General features: G+C 42.1%; 2 protein-coding genes across 6 annotated transcripts; both read left to right on the top strand.

Annotated features, from left to right (window-relative positions):
* Window positions 1-660: 660 nt before the first annotated feature.
* Window positions 661-7655, top strand: yod1 (YOD1 deubiquitinase). The gene is made up of 3 exons (XM_049024010.1): window positions 661-722; window positions 1684-1908; window positions 2558-7655. The coding sequence occupies exons 2-3, from the start codon at window positions 1701-1703 to the stop codon at window positions 3256-3258; spliced, it is 909 nt and encodes a 302-aa protein (XP_048879967.1). The 5' UTR covers window positions 661-722; window positions 1684-1700; the 3' UTR covers window positions 3259-7655.
* Window positions 7656-8598: 943 nt separating this feature from the next.
* LOC125748135 (specifically androgen-regulated gene protein-like) lies at window positions 8599-15406 on the top strand. 5 transcript variants are annotated; one of them, XM_049023993.1, is made up of 4 exons: window positions 8599-8691; window positions 12780-12962; window positions 13092-13290; window positions 13521-15406. In XM_049023993.1, the coding sequence occupies exons 2-4, from the start codon at window positions 12831-12833 to the stop codon at window positions 14684-14686; spliced, it is 1497 nt and encodes a 498-aa protein (XP_048879950.1). In that variant the 5' UTR covers window positions 8599-8691; window positions 12780-12830; the 3' UTR covers window positions 14687-15406. The 5 variants fall into 5 exon arrangements, with proteins under 5 accessions (XP_048879950.1, XP_048879951.1, XP_048879949.1 ...); XM_049023994.1 differs by having other exon boundaries at window positions 8611-8691; window positions 12796-12962; XM_049023992.1 differs by lacking the exon at window positions 8599-8691 and adding an exon at window positions 8729-9431 and having other exon boundaries at window positions 12796-12962; window positions 13095-13290.
* Window positions 15407-16186: the final 780 nt, after the last annotated feature.

Here is a 16186-nt window from a genome sequence, read left to right as displayed (position 1 = left end):
TACCATTTCCATTTGGTCATCAAGGCTAAGATTCATTTTACTTGATGTCCTCTAGGTGTCCACACAGCCAATAATTTACTTACACGTACTGAAAGATGGACAATGTCAAGACGTTTGTTTGTTGCTTATACATATTAAATGCATTGTTCGTAGTTTGCTCAAGAGATGCCACTGACGCTGAAGAATACGAAAGATCAATACTAATAAAAAATCGTACAAAAAAGTTATTAAAGTTACTCGGGTGTTATACTTATTACTACACAAAATATCTTTGCAATAATGTATTTCGCACACACATTTTTCTAGTTTAGTTAGGAAACAGTTAAATCGTTGAATATGGAAATTATAGCTACGATCAAACTGAATTTGATTTCATTCGCCAAATTCCAGCCCCCCTTGGTTACGATGATAACTGATGGAATTTTTGATTCTACTTATTCCATGGTAAGGTCAAATCCGGGATCCTGTGTCGCTTGAAATTTACCTAATCTCAGAAAAGTACCACAAAACTATTTACATTTAAAAACTTCCGGCATTTTTCTATTCAACTATTAGTAAATGATAAAAAAAAACCACGTGCTTCTGCACGCATCAGATGTCTGCGTACATGCGTCAGTGTTATGTGTAAACGTCACCGTTCTATGCGTAGACGTGTGCCGTGTGACGATTTACACAGGCGGTCCCCCTGTGAAGTGTTTATTGTCTGAATTACAGGCGTTTTGGTGAGTTCATGTGTGGAAAAATATTGACAGTTCTCTGTGCAGTGGGCTCTAACATGGAAAGATCGTTATGCATACATGTACTTCCCCTTCATGAGTCGAGTGTTTTTGTTGCGTTTTTTTTATTTTATGCAGGACCCGTCAGTGTTTGTCTTGCTGTCTCTGTCGCTAGGTAGCTTCATAGTGTGATAGTTAGTTACGGGTCAGTCATGGTCAGTACCTAACTATGAACCGTGTACGACCCTGTTTGCTTCATTATTTAAGTTTCCAATTTGGAGTGGGGACCCAGTCAGATGCAGTTAATATATAGTTAGTTAAGCTAAGCTAAGCTAAGCTAACAACAAGGTTGTTTGAATGGTGTTGACAGGCCGTATATAAAAAAATTCTTCCGTAAGATTGTTTATTTCATAACGTGGATACTAGCTTTAATGATCACAGAAATATTGACTGTAGATGCAGGTTGTTTAATTGAAAAGCCGGTTTGTCGTTGTTTTGTTTTTAAATCGGATCGTAATGGCAAGCCCTGAATTCTGACTCTACGTGTAACTTCCTACCGTCATTCCATTTTATGCTGTTTATAACGCTTTCATCAACACGTTAGTTTTGACAACAGGGATTGTACTTTCACGGAGTAATGCGTTATAATCACCTTCCATCCAGTTTTTGTCGTTATACACATTTCCCGTATCTCTCCGTTTGGTTACCATGTTTCCCAAAGTAAATTCCCCGCCCATTCCACATTTTAAACGTATAAATAAAATAATAACTCCACATAACATACTGCATTACTGTAAAGTAACGAACCACGTGTTTCTAAGGTAGGAAGAATTATGGCTTTTAATGACCCTTTGCCTGTCAGTGGATCATGTATTTATAATTTATAAGGCAAATCAAGAGTGGCCGGTTTAGTTTATAATGGCAGGAGAAGTCTTAGTCACGTGATCCTGTGGCTGCATTCCCACAGAGCGGAGGGAGCTGAGGATGCTACGTCTGCGCTGCAAGGCCAAGAACGGCACACACCTGATGCAAGGTCTTACACACCAGTCCTGCGTGCAGGAGCTGAAGGATAAGGTGGCGCAGCTGACGGGCATCCCGTGCGATGTGCAGAAGATCATGGTGGGCTACCCACCCTCCAGTCTGGATCTCCACAACGGCGATGCCCATCTGAAGGACTATCCCATCAAGTCTGGTAATGTTTCACACGGTGCCTCCCTGTGACTATGCTAGTCTTCCTCTTCCCCATTTAGTTTCATTAGATTCATATTCATAGATTCCATATTAGTAATTCTTTTTCAGTCCTCGTACCTGCCCCCCAGCCAGTGCACATTGTTGTTCTGGCCTACCGCTTACATGCCCAAGACAGGTAATCCAGGGCTTTATAATTAGTCAGCAAGAAGAGCCAGGCATGTAAGTGATGGAATGAAGGAAAAAATGTGGACTGGCATGGATTGCTTTAGCACTGGGCTGAGAATCACTGTGCTGTATAGAGAATTGTAATACTCTACAGAGGGGAGATATTTGTATTGCCTTTCAGAAGTTTTTAACAAAAAGTTAGTATTTTCAAATGCTTCTCAATAATAATTAATCCAATATATAGCTTAATGCAATATGACCAAGTCTTATAGTATGATCTATAAAACATTTGAAAGGAATAGAATTGCAATGAACATTTCACTTATGCACCGGTGTGGTTCTGAAAAACCAGTCTTCTTAATTAATTCATTTGAATTAATTAAATGGATTGTAATTGGAATCACGCTGGAGCATAGACAGCTGTGGCCGTGGAGTCCCCGGGGCTGTCCTCCTCTCTACAGCAATGGGTGTTCCCTGTGTTGCAGGTGACACGCTCATTATAGAGGAGGAGAAGAACAGGCCGAAGCCTGAGGCTGAAGCAGCGGCAGCGGTGGAGAGCAAAGCCCCCCGGCTGGAATCCATCGCCGTCCTGGTGCGCCGTGCAGTCCCGGCAGACAACTCGTGCCTCTTTACCAGTATCTACTATGCAGTGGAGGGTGGTGTGTATGACCCAGGCTGCGCCCCAGAGATGCGGGGCCTCATCGCGCAGATCGTAGCCAGCGACCCCACTGCCTACTCCGAAGCTGTGCTGGGGCGCAGCAACGAGGACTACTGCTCCTGGATTCGGCGTGACGACACCTGGGGTGGAGCTATCGAGGTCTCCATCCTATCCAAGTTCTACCAGTGCGAGATCTGCGTGGTGGACACGCAGACAGTGCGCGTCGACCGATTTGGCGAGGACGCAGGGTATCAGCGGCGCGTGCTGCTCATCTACGACGGCATCCACTACGACCCACTGCAGCGGGAGGCTGAGGGCCAGCCGCCGCAGACCATCTTCTCGGCGGCGGACGACGTGGTCCTGGCGCAGGCGCTGGAGTTGGCCGACGAGGCACGGCGGAAGAGGCAGTTCACGGACGTCAACCGCTTCGCGCTGCGCTGCATGGTGTGCCAGATGGGCCTGGTAGGACAGGCAGAGGCTCGTGTGCATGCCAAGGAAACAGGCCACGCCAATTTCGGGGAAGTGTGATTGCCCGCCGGGAAAGGGGGGGGGTGGGGGGTCGCTGGGGAGTTGCAGTTGCTAGCGCTTTGCTCTGCTTTCGTCGGTAAAATGATGCACCTCCGTCATTTGTCACCCAGCTTGTTTAGACTCGAGCTTAAATGTCATCTCAGCTTTCAGCAAAGCGAAAAATGGAATGGAAAAAATCCTCAATCTGGCTTTGAATCTAATGTTACAGATCTTCTGTGTTTCCTTCTTCTTGCTTTTTGGCCTTTGGTGAAACAATCCTATAATCATGTAAATCGTTTCATTTCAGCTGGCTGAGTGACAGATGATTTGAGTGAAAACTTTTGTTGTTTTTTTGGGTGCTCCCAGAGTTCTGCTTCTGGAATTACACAGCTATGGATTTTGCCAGAAACCAGAGCAAAATGCAAGCACTGCTGAGTGCTCCCCCAGCCCTCAAACTTCCAGCCCACCCTAATAACTCATTCTGTGTTACGTTCTCAGTCTGCGCAATCTACCTCACGTCACCTCACCTCCCCACTTGCCCCTCTGTGCTTCTACCAGCTCACAAGCTCTTCCACAAGGAATATGCTCCGTTTACCATTTTTTTCCTCCTGTTTTTAATATTAATGTGTTATTTCTGCACACGCTGCCGATTGTATTGGGGGGGGCTGGCTTATTTGAAGACATACTGCTTCCGTTTCTTGCTGTAGCTGAAAACAGATTCCACACCTTATCCCAGATTTTGTAATGGCCTTACCGTACTGCATCTCACCTCTCAGCAATAAATTATTGCTGTGCCCTCCATCTTGCCTGGTTTCGCAAATGGTTGGACATAGTTTCTGAGACCTAAATGGTGATTTGACAGTTATAGTGGAGTGCTCAGAAGGAAGAGGCATTTTGGCATGATTTTTGTTTGGCAAGAAAAATATTTAGCTAGTGAAAAGTGACTTTGTTTGGAAAATGTTCTCAAGTTCTCCAGGTCTTAATTGTATGAGGGTCTGTTCAAGGAAAACCAGGCATGTTTTCCCATAATTTGCACAGTATAAGTGGTTAATTTTTTCCACCCCAATCCATTGGGACTGTAATGCTGCTGCGTTTATTATGAACTGGTAACTGCTGATTTTAAAACTTGAGTAATTGTCTATAAAGGTTTCATGAACAGTTGTTTCATCTGACTTTTAAATGTATGCAAATCACATTTTTCAGTCCGTTTCTTGAAATTGGAAGTGCAATGTGACAAGCATGAGAAAAAGTTTACCCTCTCGGTGCTTAAAGAATCTTGGAGAGAAGGGACTTGAGGTCAGAATTAGGTGGATGGAGGGACGTTGGAAGATGTTTCCAGATTAGTAATTGGTACTGTTTTGTAGGCAGCCTACCATGGGGTGCTAGAGAAGTTTTAATAGCTGGGTGCTACACTAGTTGTTTTGAAAGTGTGACTTTATTTAAATATCCTGAACGGTTACAGGAAATTGCGGGTGACTGTACTATGATCTATGGAAATCTGAACCGCTACATCCAGGCAGTCAGCCATGCAGGCCCGTGTGCCTGTGTGTATTTTGCTTTTGTGTGTGGATGTATGGAGCCCATCTGAGAGTGGATTAGATGATACACTCTCTCCTCCTCATCAATTGAAAGTAGGAGTACTTGCGGCCATATAAATCTGTTCAAACGGACTTTCAACTGGGATTTCCCCTAAATGTTTAAACAAATAAGATAAATAAATCAATTAGCCATTTTCTAAAATTAAACTTTAATAAAATCTAAAATGACTGGCTTACTGCGTTCCAGTTTGTTAGGGGGATTTTCATCGATGCTGCTACCCAGATAGTCAGATAGGGCCTTTAAACGCTGGATTCCAGTAATTGGGATGCAAGCGAAGCGGTTTCAGTACTGTTTGCTTATGACAGCATAGCACTTATATATTTCTGTGCTATGTTCATCAACAAAAGTTTAATTTAATAGTAACCGATGTGCTGTTTCAACTTTTTTTTTTTTGTTTTTACACACCTTGATTTTTGACATGGCATGTATATGTGATGTCAGATGATGATGTCAGATGATGATGTCAGATGATGATGTCAGATTCAGCCACAGTTTCTGTTTTTTGTTTAGAGTTTAAGTGTTCTGCACAAAGTGGCTTGACCGTTCATGGTAAAAGTCGCCCTCATCGGACACCGTATAACATGGGGAAAGAAAACTCCCACCTGGACTGCATCTAAGCAAAGTTTTGTACTTCAGTGTCAGAAAAATTTGTACCTTTGCTTGTCACTGAGGCTGAACCCTCACGGGTCTTCCAATTGTACCCTAGCTGTAGGTAATTGTACCTTTTAGTCTAATTTAAGGTACAGAAATGAACTCCAAGGAACATCCCCAAGGTACAGAAAACACTGATGTGCTCCCGATGGTACAAAGATGTTTCTCATAGTCCATTTATATATCGTAAAAGGTACACATACCCTTGAGGGTACAGCCCCAGTGACAAGCAGAGGTACAAATTGGCATTTTTTTTTCTGACAGTGTGTTCAGTAGACGCTGGGGTGTCCGTAAGACTTTAAAATGAACAGTAAGCATGATGTCTGTGTGACTGGTAGATTTCATGAGTTGATGAGACTCACTGGTGCAGATAATTCTCACTGCAGTACAATCCTTTCTCTTACTCATTCAGATGGCTACACCTGGGCTTAGATGTGAGGAAGTGGCTCACCTGTGGCTCTGGCAAGAGAACTGAGATCGTTGAGTTGTCCAGTTACAAGAATAGAAATGCACAGCTGCTTCAGAGGTGTGGTTTCCCAATTTCTGTGCCTGAAGCATCATGGAAACTGGATCAGCTTGAATCCTGGTTCTCTTCTTGATGAACTAAGGTGATTTTGAAGGGGGTGGTGCTTCTTGGTCGTATCATAGCTACCCGTTTGTATATTTTTGTCATGGGTTTAATTTGTGCTTCTTGTGTATTGTGTGTCTAGAATGGTTCACCTTGGTTATCTGATTAGCCAAGTTGCTGGTTTATTTTATGAGTCGAGTACACAGGAGGTGGAAATATCCTCATCTTGGGCAAGAAACTGCAGCTCTGAAACACAATCAAATGTGGCAACCCTCTGTGAAATGCCCATGATTTGTGGTCACCTAACCCACATGGTACCCAGAGCATTGTGAAATGAACCTGCACTGTGTGCATGTCCCAGGGGCCTTTGGTTGCCATGCATGTCTCTCTGTGGGAAATCCCAGCCCTCGTCCTGCAGAGGATTAGCACTGATTGACTTGATGTTAAACATCCAGGGACTTTTTAGAGCCGCACTGTATTAACTACCCATAGAAATCCTGCCCAAAAGAACCAGGAATGCAGTGCGCTGGCCTGGCTTGTCGAATGCATTGGTAAATATGCATGCCCATTACTTATTTAATGTCATTTATGGTGATCAGTACAATTCCATTTCGGTGGTTTGTGAAAGACTTAAAACAAAACAGTCTTTTAAACTTATTTTGTAAGCCAAGAAGTTTTCAGTTGCTTAAAATGAACAAATCAGTGCCCTTTTTTAGAAAAATTATTGATTTGTCATTGCTGCCTTTTCAATAATGGAGTAGCTACCTTAACATGAACTTGAGGATATCAGTTCGTTTTGCTTCACCGTTATTAATGGGCAGCATCAAACGTTTATTAGCACAGGAATGGAGGTACCATGCAGCAGTCCAGTTTGTTAAAGGTCAATTAGATGAAAAGCCTGTATGTGGATTATGGCTGCAACCGGTCATACTCTGAGTCTAATCACACCTGAGTCATTGTTGTGTGTCATCACTAGAGATAACAAAGGCCTGAGTGATGACCTCAGTCTTTTTCTCCATTTTTCCTTCCTCTCTCCTTCCACCCAAGAGTCCTTTTTACACAGATCCACACTAGTGGATCACAAAGATAAGCCAGGCCAAGGTTCATTGGCATTGTACTGTACACAAGATGGCACCGTGGAGACAGGAAGTCTGACCCTTACTGCTGAGGTTACAAGTACAGCAGGTTTTACAGAATCTGTTTTAATCAGCACCTGAAACGTCAGATGAAGTTACCTACTGTCCACAAACAAACAAAACAAAAACAAGTTGAGTAGAACTCTGTAGTTCCCCTATCGTGATGCAGGGTCAGGTTCCAGGGAATTCTGTGACAATTGACATAACATGCTGTTCTCAGCAAAAAAAATTTGCATTGAGTACTAAACCTTTTTTTTTTTTTTAGATATAATGTGTACAACCCGATTTGTGGTTTCAGTTCTCCTTTGTCTTTTAATTCCAGAAACAAACGACTGAAAAACTCGTTTTTGTAACTGGATGTTGCACACTGCCGATGACGCTAATTTAAGCAGTATTATTTTGTATCTCTGTATATGAACACAGGTTTGAAACTGAATCACCAATAAAAACAAATGATCCCGTAACATTGTCTGTTTCTGTTCTGGTAGTCTAAATCAAATATCTCAGTCTCGTGACGACGTCATTGTGTCTTGGAATAATTTTTAATCCAATTATTTTTGCGTTTGAGAAAAGTCGAAAACTTGGGTTCAGCTCTTGGCGGATCGTTAGAAGTGGGTAGTTTGTACGTTTTTCCGGTACAATTTTTTTATGTCTGCGCTTAAAAAACGGCACTTGACCCACACAAAGAGTGTCTACAACAGTAGCTGTCATGAAACCATTAATACGTCGTGCAACAGTTGCACAGACAGCAGTGAGCCTTTGGCGGGTTTACTAGGATGTAGGGGCTTCATGTTATTTTAAGGAGTAATCTTTTGCCTACCTTAACAGGATTACGGGATCGTGTCGGTTAAAGCGGTGCTGCTGTGGCAATCCTCCCTGCACTTAATGCTTAACAAGGGAGAATTGCGCGCTGCGCTGTAGCACGAAATAGGACTAGGTTACCTGAGCAGAACGGGCGGTGTTATTCGACAGCATTGCACCTCCACATATTTATATGGGGTGTATTAGTATATAGCTATCATTGTCTCATAATTTTTGTTGTTATAATATCTACGATAAAAGGCTATAATGTATATATGAATACTGTATCTATAATAGTTTATTATTACTACAATATAACATTGACTATTATTATGAAGTGTTAAGGAAGATTATTATGGCTAAAATAGAAACACCTGCTGACTTATAAATGCTCCACTTTTCAAACTTCCCTAACGCTGTTCTTTGTTCCCCGACCAAAAAAAACCTCTAAATTGTCTATATAAAGTTCAGTTCGCCACTAGCGTTATGCCGCTGCTCGCGGGTGCTGTAATGCGAGTTGGTCATTGGCTGCGGTCGCCATATAGACGGATTCCTGCTTGTGCTGATTGGCGGAACGCTGTCCGCGAGGGACGGCGACGACGAATATGACGTCTTACCTGGATAGACACCTGAAAGTGACCTGAACTGCGCGAAATACCAACGAGAGACGGACACCCGGTACCTGCCGCACCTTTACAGGTAAGTACCTAACTATTTAAAAGTGGTATCATTACCTTTTAATATTGGACGACCATCCTTCAGGATAGGAATACTATCACATAATATATTTCCTTTTAAAAATATTTATACATGTATCTTTTAGTGGAATGGAAGCAAGACAAGAAAAATAAGCAATATTTACCTAGCAGTTTTGTGTTACCCGCTAAAGGTCTGATGTTGAAACCGTAATACCACAGTCTGTTGTGACTGCAGGGTCTTTTTGCGAAACTTTTGGAATCTTTTTTTCTAGTTATCTGGTACCAGATGGTTGAAGATGTGTAGTGGTTGCATATCCTATTTGTTAAAAGAAGCTAATTTGTTTTGTATTTAACATCTAAAATAAGGTATGTGTATTAATCTGGGCCCAAATTATTCCAGGTGTTCCAATAGAGATCCAATTAGGGCAATTTGTTCTCACCTGTAGTTTCATCTGAGAGACATAAAAGGGTCGCGTATTGTATATTTCATATAGATATCCAGATGCATATTGCTGATGTTCTTTATTAGTTAAGAATGCATTCCGTTACTTAGATAGCAAATTATATATATAATTACATTTCTCCTTTCGCAACTGCATCCACCTGAAAGCCGTTCATTATTCATGTGGCCTTGATACATGTCCTCGGAGTTGGAGATAAAGGATCAGTGGATATGCGGCACCGGACTCCCACTGCAATACAATACCACGGTAGTAAGAGAGGGCCAGACCAACTTTGTTAGTAAGTAATGTTAAGCGAAATCGAAACATTTTCAGTGGATCGACGTTGGATCATTGGCGATGCATCGTGACGCGATCGCCTTTGCTGCATTCGCATCGCCTTAGTGAGGCACTGAACTTGCAGGTCTCACCTGGAGATACACCAGCACCGAGCGGTGAAAGCAGACAGTATGAAACTACCCATTAAGCAAATAAGTGGTTCAGACAGGCTTCTGCATTTCGACGCTAATCTAGCCGTGTTTTTCAATGGTGGATAAGTAACATTGGGCGACGGGACCTCATGGAATGCAACACTGCGATAACTTTCCCTTTGTTTCCCAGTTTATTACTTCTCTTTTAGAATAATAAATGTGTACCTGGTCCACATTTTCCCAGCACAAATCAGGACTGACTATAGTCGCACGTGTTTAATTTTCTGTCAATGATTAACTGTCCATTCGCATCATAATATTAATAATAATAATCTTTTATGTAACATTTTTTTATGCATGAAAGCTTTACATATAGGATAAAAAAAACAAGGCAGCTATAGAGAATAGGCCATAGAGATATGGCGAAAGAAAATATTGCAAAAAGGTAAATGTAAAATGATTATATAAAAATGACCAGGCAGTCATACGAGACAAAAGAAGTAATGAAAGGTGAAATGGGAAAACTAAGAAGGGATATCTAGACAGGAATATAATAAGAGAAATAAAAGTATGAGAACAAAAATGGGAAAAAAAATATATATTTAAATGCTGTAAGAAAATTGAAAGTTAAAAATGCAATTGCGATACAATTTTCCAAGATCTTGGCATTGCGGCGTTATCTCACAGCGGTCCATGCAGGAAATGTGACTTATCTTTACAGCCGCTTTGGTGTTGGGAAGTGAGACTGCGGTGGACGCCTCTTGTAATCGCTAATCGTGTTAGAGTGGCGAAAGGGACTGGAGATTATCAGAGGAGCCGTAAAGCACAAGGCTGAGGTCCCGGCCAGGGTACATACCCGAGCACAGTCATACTCTGGGCAATCAGAGATGGCACTTAGCAACTACAGCTTCACGCAGATCGTCAGGGTAACTGCTTCTTCTGCATTGAAGGTTAGGTCGGGCTCCCACATTTCTGGCGAGAGCATAGGCAAGCATAACTGTGTTATGTTTTAAGAAGTCGCAAAGTGAGTTTTATTTGGTATATGGTGTTTTAGTTTGAAATAGACGAGTTTCAATTTATTCGCTCTTGCCGCAGTTGAATAATTTAATCGGTGTTAATCAGGCTGTTGCGCTTTTACCGTTTACATAATGGAAAATGTGAAAAATGATTGAAATGATATTCCGTGGTTGCTTGGTTGGGTTGTGAAATTATCATTTATTTGTCATTTGTCCAAGAAGTAGTCTTCACTGGAATGTTTGAATTTGCCTACCCCATCTTGCTTCCCATTAGACACACATGCAGGTGAAAGTCACATCACAGGGTCAGTCAGTATAATATATTGAAGGCTTTGCTCAAGGGCCCAAAAACATGTGGCTATTCTGCTCAGGCCGGGCCTCAAACCAGTGACTTTCTAACTACAGCCAGAGGCATAGCTTGCTGAGACATTTTTTTTAGTTTCATAAAGCAGATTGGAATAGTATAAGCATAAATAGGTTAAAATATATTTAAATGCAATAAGAAAATTGCAAGTTAAAAATGTAATATGACACTAGCCCGACATGTACACCTATTCTAGCTGGTCAATGTTTTTTGCCTTTTTTGGTAATTACCCATTTTTAATATCTAAAATTAAACATGGCAGTTGGATGTATCATGCAATAAGTGACACACGTTTTATCCGAAGTAGTTACTATATTTGTTACTATATCTGTTAATTCTGCAAACTTTTGTGAACTACTGAAGTAACAAATCATGAATAATACAAATGAAATACTAATCCTGTATTTGTTCATCATTAATGAATCATTATCCAACTTTTATCCCAAGTAGTTAATGTATTGGTTACTATACCTATTAATTCTGTTAACCTTTGTGAACTACTGAAGGAAAAAGTGATGAATAACACAAGTGAAATCTTGATGTCATGTTCGTTCATCATTAATGAATCATGACGCATCTTTTATCCCGAGTAGCAACTTTGCTCATGATTTGTTCATAATTTGTACTTCAGTAGCAACTGAGTTATTGCTAAGTATTTGTGCCCCATCAAGTAAATTATCACAAAAGGTGCTTTTCTTGTTTACTTTTACTATGACAAGGTCATTAGTTTTGTCCTTGTCAATTCACTGCACGGGGAGTAATGCACATGCATATTTGCAATATAGTTTTTTTGTACCTGAGATTAATTAAACTGCAACTATGTTCTAAGGGCATTATAATGACATGCATTCACGTTGTGCCTTGAGGTTGCCCCAGCACTTTCTCATGATCACAGCCAGAAGATCAGGCAGATTCTATGCATTCATATTTGATGTAGGTCTAGTTTTCATGAAGAATGACACACATAATCCGAATGTGATAATGCATAACAGTACTGTTACTGGGGAATTCCTGGCTCTGAACCTTGTCTTGATATTCGGTGGGATCCTAAGCAGTCTCTGAATATTTCGGGAGAAGGTTTTGCATTTACTTTTATTCATCTCGCGGAATTATTTTATCCAGGGTAATGCATGAACGATACACATTTTATATAATCAACATGGAAAATCAATGCTGAGGTCTTGGTCAGATATGCTAAGTATGTGTCATGCCACAACTTAATATGCCTATAATATGGAAAAGCAATGGTATTGTATAAACATTGTATGCCGATAAAGACAGTGTACCAACATAAATAACAGTATGCTACTAATGGAGTATTACATGCATGAATATCTGAATTGCTACCAGGTTAACCTTAAATAGGAAATAGGAAAAATTCTTTTTTTAAAGACACTACTGTCAAACTAGTTACAGAACTAACTACACTAACTGCACACTTGGTGTTTATTTTAGTTCTAATCATATTTTTGGTGTTGTGATTTTTACAAGGTGTGTTTTTTTGCATTCCAGATACTTGGCCTTAGAAGCGGTTTTGGTTTTAGAACACATTTGATCCAAAACTGAGTCACCTCTGTACACGTTATTGCACAATAAATACACTTCAAAAGGCTTCCTGTACATTTTTGTTCTGGTTTTCTGGTTGCTCCAAGGCTTAGTTGGAAGTGAAACTTTTCTTTGTAGTCATGCAATGTGTTTCAAGATTATGTTGCTTAACCAGCACTTACCAAGGCTTATATGGAAAGTTAAATGAAATACAGCAGCCTCCATACTCTTAATGCCGCATTGCTTTGAAGATGCATGTTTTTTTTCTGAGAACTTACTGAGGTCCTCCACAGACATTCAACTTTTCAGGACCAGGAGTGCAGACCCTCCCTGTGCCCTGTGTGATGCTAAAGAATGAGATGTGGCCAAGTGGTGTTGCTGAGGATGCCACACGTCTCGTGGGCAACACAGGAAGCTGCGACAGCATGGTTGGCTTCAACTCCACTCCTGTGAGTGTGGGCACTCCCATCAGCCAGGTATGGTTGTTCAAGAAGATACCTGGACCACTCGAGGAAAGATCCAACTTTACAATACTCAGTATACTCAGAGTTTCCATTCCTGTTATATTAAATATGCAAGTTACATTCCTTGTGTTTGTGTTCCAGAAGAATGACAACATAGGGCACCTTTCTCCAGAGGAGTGGGAGTGCCTCATGTTCCTGGAGAAAACCATTGAATCCCTGGAGGCTGAGGAGAACATCGAGGTGTCCATTGACAATGCAGACTGCCTGCCCTTTGTCGCTGGCAGTCTGACTGCAAAAAAAGACCAGGTCCCTTCCCTCATGGTCAACAGCAAACTGGAGGGTGAGTGAGACCCTGTAGTGGTCCTGCTTCTTTCTGTCTTCTGGGAGTGAGTAATCTAGATAAATAAGCTTTATCTTTAATAACTTAGATCCAGTTAACAACCAGAAATATTAATGGTGATGCTGCAATTATTTTGTTGAATAGAAGATGTCATTTGTGCATTATTTTAAACACGGCCCTTGGGATTTATGGTTTTACCAAGGGTGCTCAAGATGGCTCTGGTCTTGCAGATGTGCAGAACTGTCCGCAAAATGACCCAGAAACCACGATGACCAAAGACAGAAAGAACTCTCCAAGCATTCGAGTAGCCACTCCGCTCGTCCTGGTTATGGATGGCCAGCCCAAGGTTGGACCAAAACTATCTCCTGGAAAGTTGGACTCATGTATCAAGGCAGCGGCCGATGGCATGAATGAAGAGGTCTCTCCGAGCTCCCATAGTGAGACCAAGGCAGTAGGGAGTCCGACTGTTGGAACAACCCAAGCTGCTCAGAACGATCCCACTTCTGATTTTGCTTCTCCCAGAGGGCCCTTGTCTTACGAGGAGCTTGTACAGATCCGGATGAGTGCCTCTATGAAGAGTGCCCATAGTCGTGCCTTGTCCGCGGAGAAGCCCAAACGATCTGCACATCCTCCTGTCGATATTCACCCACACAATGTTAGTGCCCATATCTCCAGCTCAGTCATATCAGAGCAGCCCAAAACCATCAATGAAAGCTTCACACTAAAGTCCACCCCTCCCGTTGTTCCTCCCAAACCCAAACTGTCAGCATTTAGCATGTTTAACAAGACCCACACCCCGGTTACTGAAGACTCTTATTCTGACACAAGCTACTTGGCAACATCTCCCAGTGAAAGGATTATAATGGACCCCCAGAGAGTGAGGAAGGAAGCCTTGCGCAAGCTGGGCCTTTTGAAGTCAGACGAGGCCAATCCAGACACCCTCATTGGTGTAGCTCATTCGAGAAGGCCTCGTCAGTCCTCTGAGCCAGGTCTGTGCCATCATGAGCCAGAGCTTCCCAAAAGGAGCCCTGGTAAAATGCAGCGGACCCCGAATGTACAGACTACCACGTCAGCACCATCAAACCCATCCCCTGCAAGCATCTCCGAGATCAAAACAGCCACCCTAGGTCGTTTCAGCTTGGGTCCAGGAGGCTCCTCAGGCGAGAATGTGGCCATCAACTTCCGCAACAGCCGGCCACGGCCATCCTCCCTGGGAAACCAGAAGGACTTTGAGGACATCCAAGAGGTCAGGCAAAAGCCTACTGGGGTCAAGGCCCTGGGACCCAGCGAGGCTGTTAGGCAGCCCCACAGTGTAAGCATGGTGAATAAGCCCTACTGTCAATTAGGGGACGATCGACAAGAAGCCCTGAGGAAGCTGGGTCTGCTAAAGAACTAAGAGGATCAGGGGGCAACAGCAGGCTGGACCCTCCTACAAGCAAGAATGGGAACTTTCCTCCATTTTGTTCTGGTACCTAATTAATAAGTCATGTCAGTGATTTTAATAATCTGTGTGATTCCACAAAGATGGTGTTACAGGAAAAAAACAGAAGTCTGATAACCAAGTATAAAGCAGGGTTTAGGCACCAAAGCCAATATTATTGTGATTTTCGTTGTGCCATCTCCCAGACCGATTTTTAACGGACAGTACCCTTTTTACCACTCATACGATGTTCATATAAGTTATGTAAATTTCCCAATAACTGACGGAGAAACATTGTACCATTTTCCTGGAATACCTTTAAAAAATTTCTGTGCAATATTTTTTGGTAAATACACAATGATTTTTTATAATAGTCATAATTTCAGCTTATTATTCACTGTAAGGAAGGTTATCACACTTCACAGAAGAGTCTGTATAAGTTGTGTTCTACTTCCTGATATGTGTTTCTTCAGTTTATTCAACACAATCTTTTGCCCTCATCTTTAAAACATATTGTTTTCCCCCATACCTTATTTAATATTTAATTTAAGCTGCTAGCTGGGCTGTTTACTTTGGCACCAAGTGTCCCTGACTGAGTTAACACCCGTCTATTTGCAGTCTCTCTTCATAAGGAACTGGTTTTTCCTGTGCCTTTTCAAAATGGTTTTGGTAATTAGATAAAATTTTCAAATGATATTCATGTCTTCTGTGATTGTTGTGGTTCCCCCTCCCCCCATCTGGGGAATCATTATTGTAAAAAGCTGCCTGATGTTAATTCTTCTGCTCCTAACAAGTGAGGAGGAATCACACCGACGCACAATGAGTTACATGTAACAGCTTTGCCACAGCACAAAACAAAAGTCAGTATCGGTTTCTGAGGATGACTTAGATCCTCAGTAAGAGCACCACTCACCACATGCAATGTTACAAGCCACAGGATAATATAACAATATGACTGTAACCGTATATGAATACCTTTGGATTAGCATTGTGCAAATTGGTTTTATGATGGCGAGGAATCTACAGTAAAGCAGTAAAAATCAGAAAGACTGAATGAAATCTCTTGATATGGCCAAGGAAGCCCTTCCAGAGACAAGAGGAGAGGCTCCTCAGAGGCATGTGGGTCCGCTGGTCACGGAGACACCAGCCAAGCGTGTCACAGCACACTGTAGCGCGTCAGGTGCGGAGTGTGGGACTCCCCCCCCCCCCCCCCCAAGCACGGACGTGACATGGGTGCTGCCACCTGGGTTGGTATAGTTGGTTCTGTAGCATTGTCCTGACAAATGGTCCTTAACACAAATGGAAGTTCCTTAAATAATTGACAGAAAAAGTATGCCAAACGCACAGATGTACTGGATGCATGTCTGCTCTGCATATCATCCATCCATCCATTTTCCAAACCGCTTACCCTACTGGGTCGCGGGGGGTCCGGAGCCTATCCCGGAAGCAATGGGCATGAGGCTGCCATGCATATCA

The sequence above is a fragment of the Brienomyrus brachyistius genome, chromosome 8, assembly GCF_023856365.1.
Source record: "Brienomyrus brachyistius isolate T26 chromosome 8, BBRACH_0.4, whole genome shotgun sequence".
Classification (NCBI taxonomy): domain Eukaryota; kingdom Metazoa; phylum Chordata; class Actinopteri; order Osteoglossiformes; family Mormyridae; genus Brienomyrus; species Brienomyrus brachyistius.
Note: the sequence above shows the minus strand (reverse complement) of the source record. Positions and strands in the feature narration are given on the sequence as shown.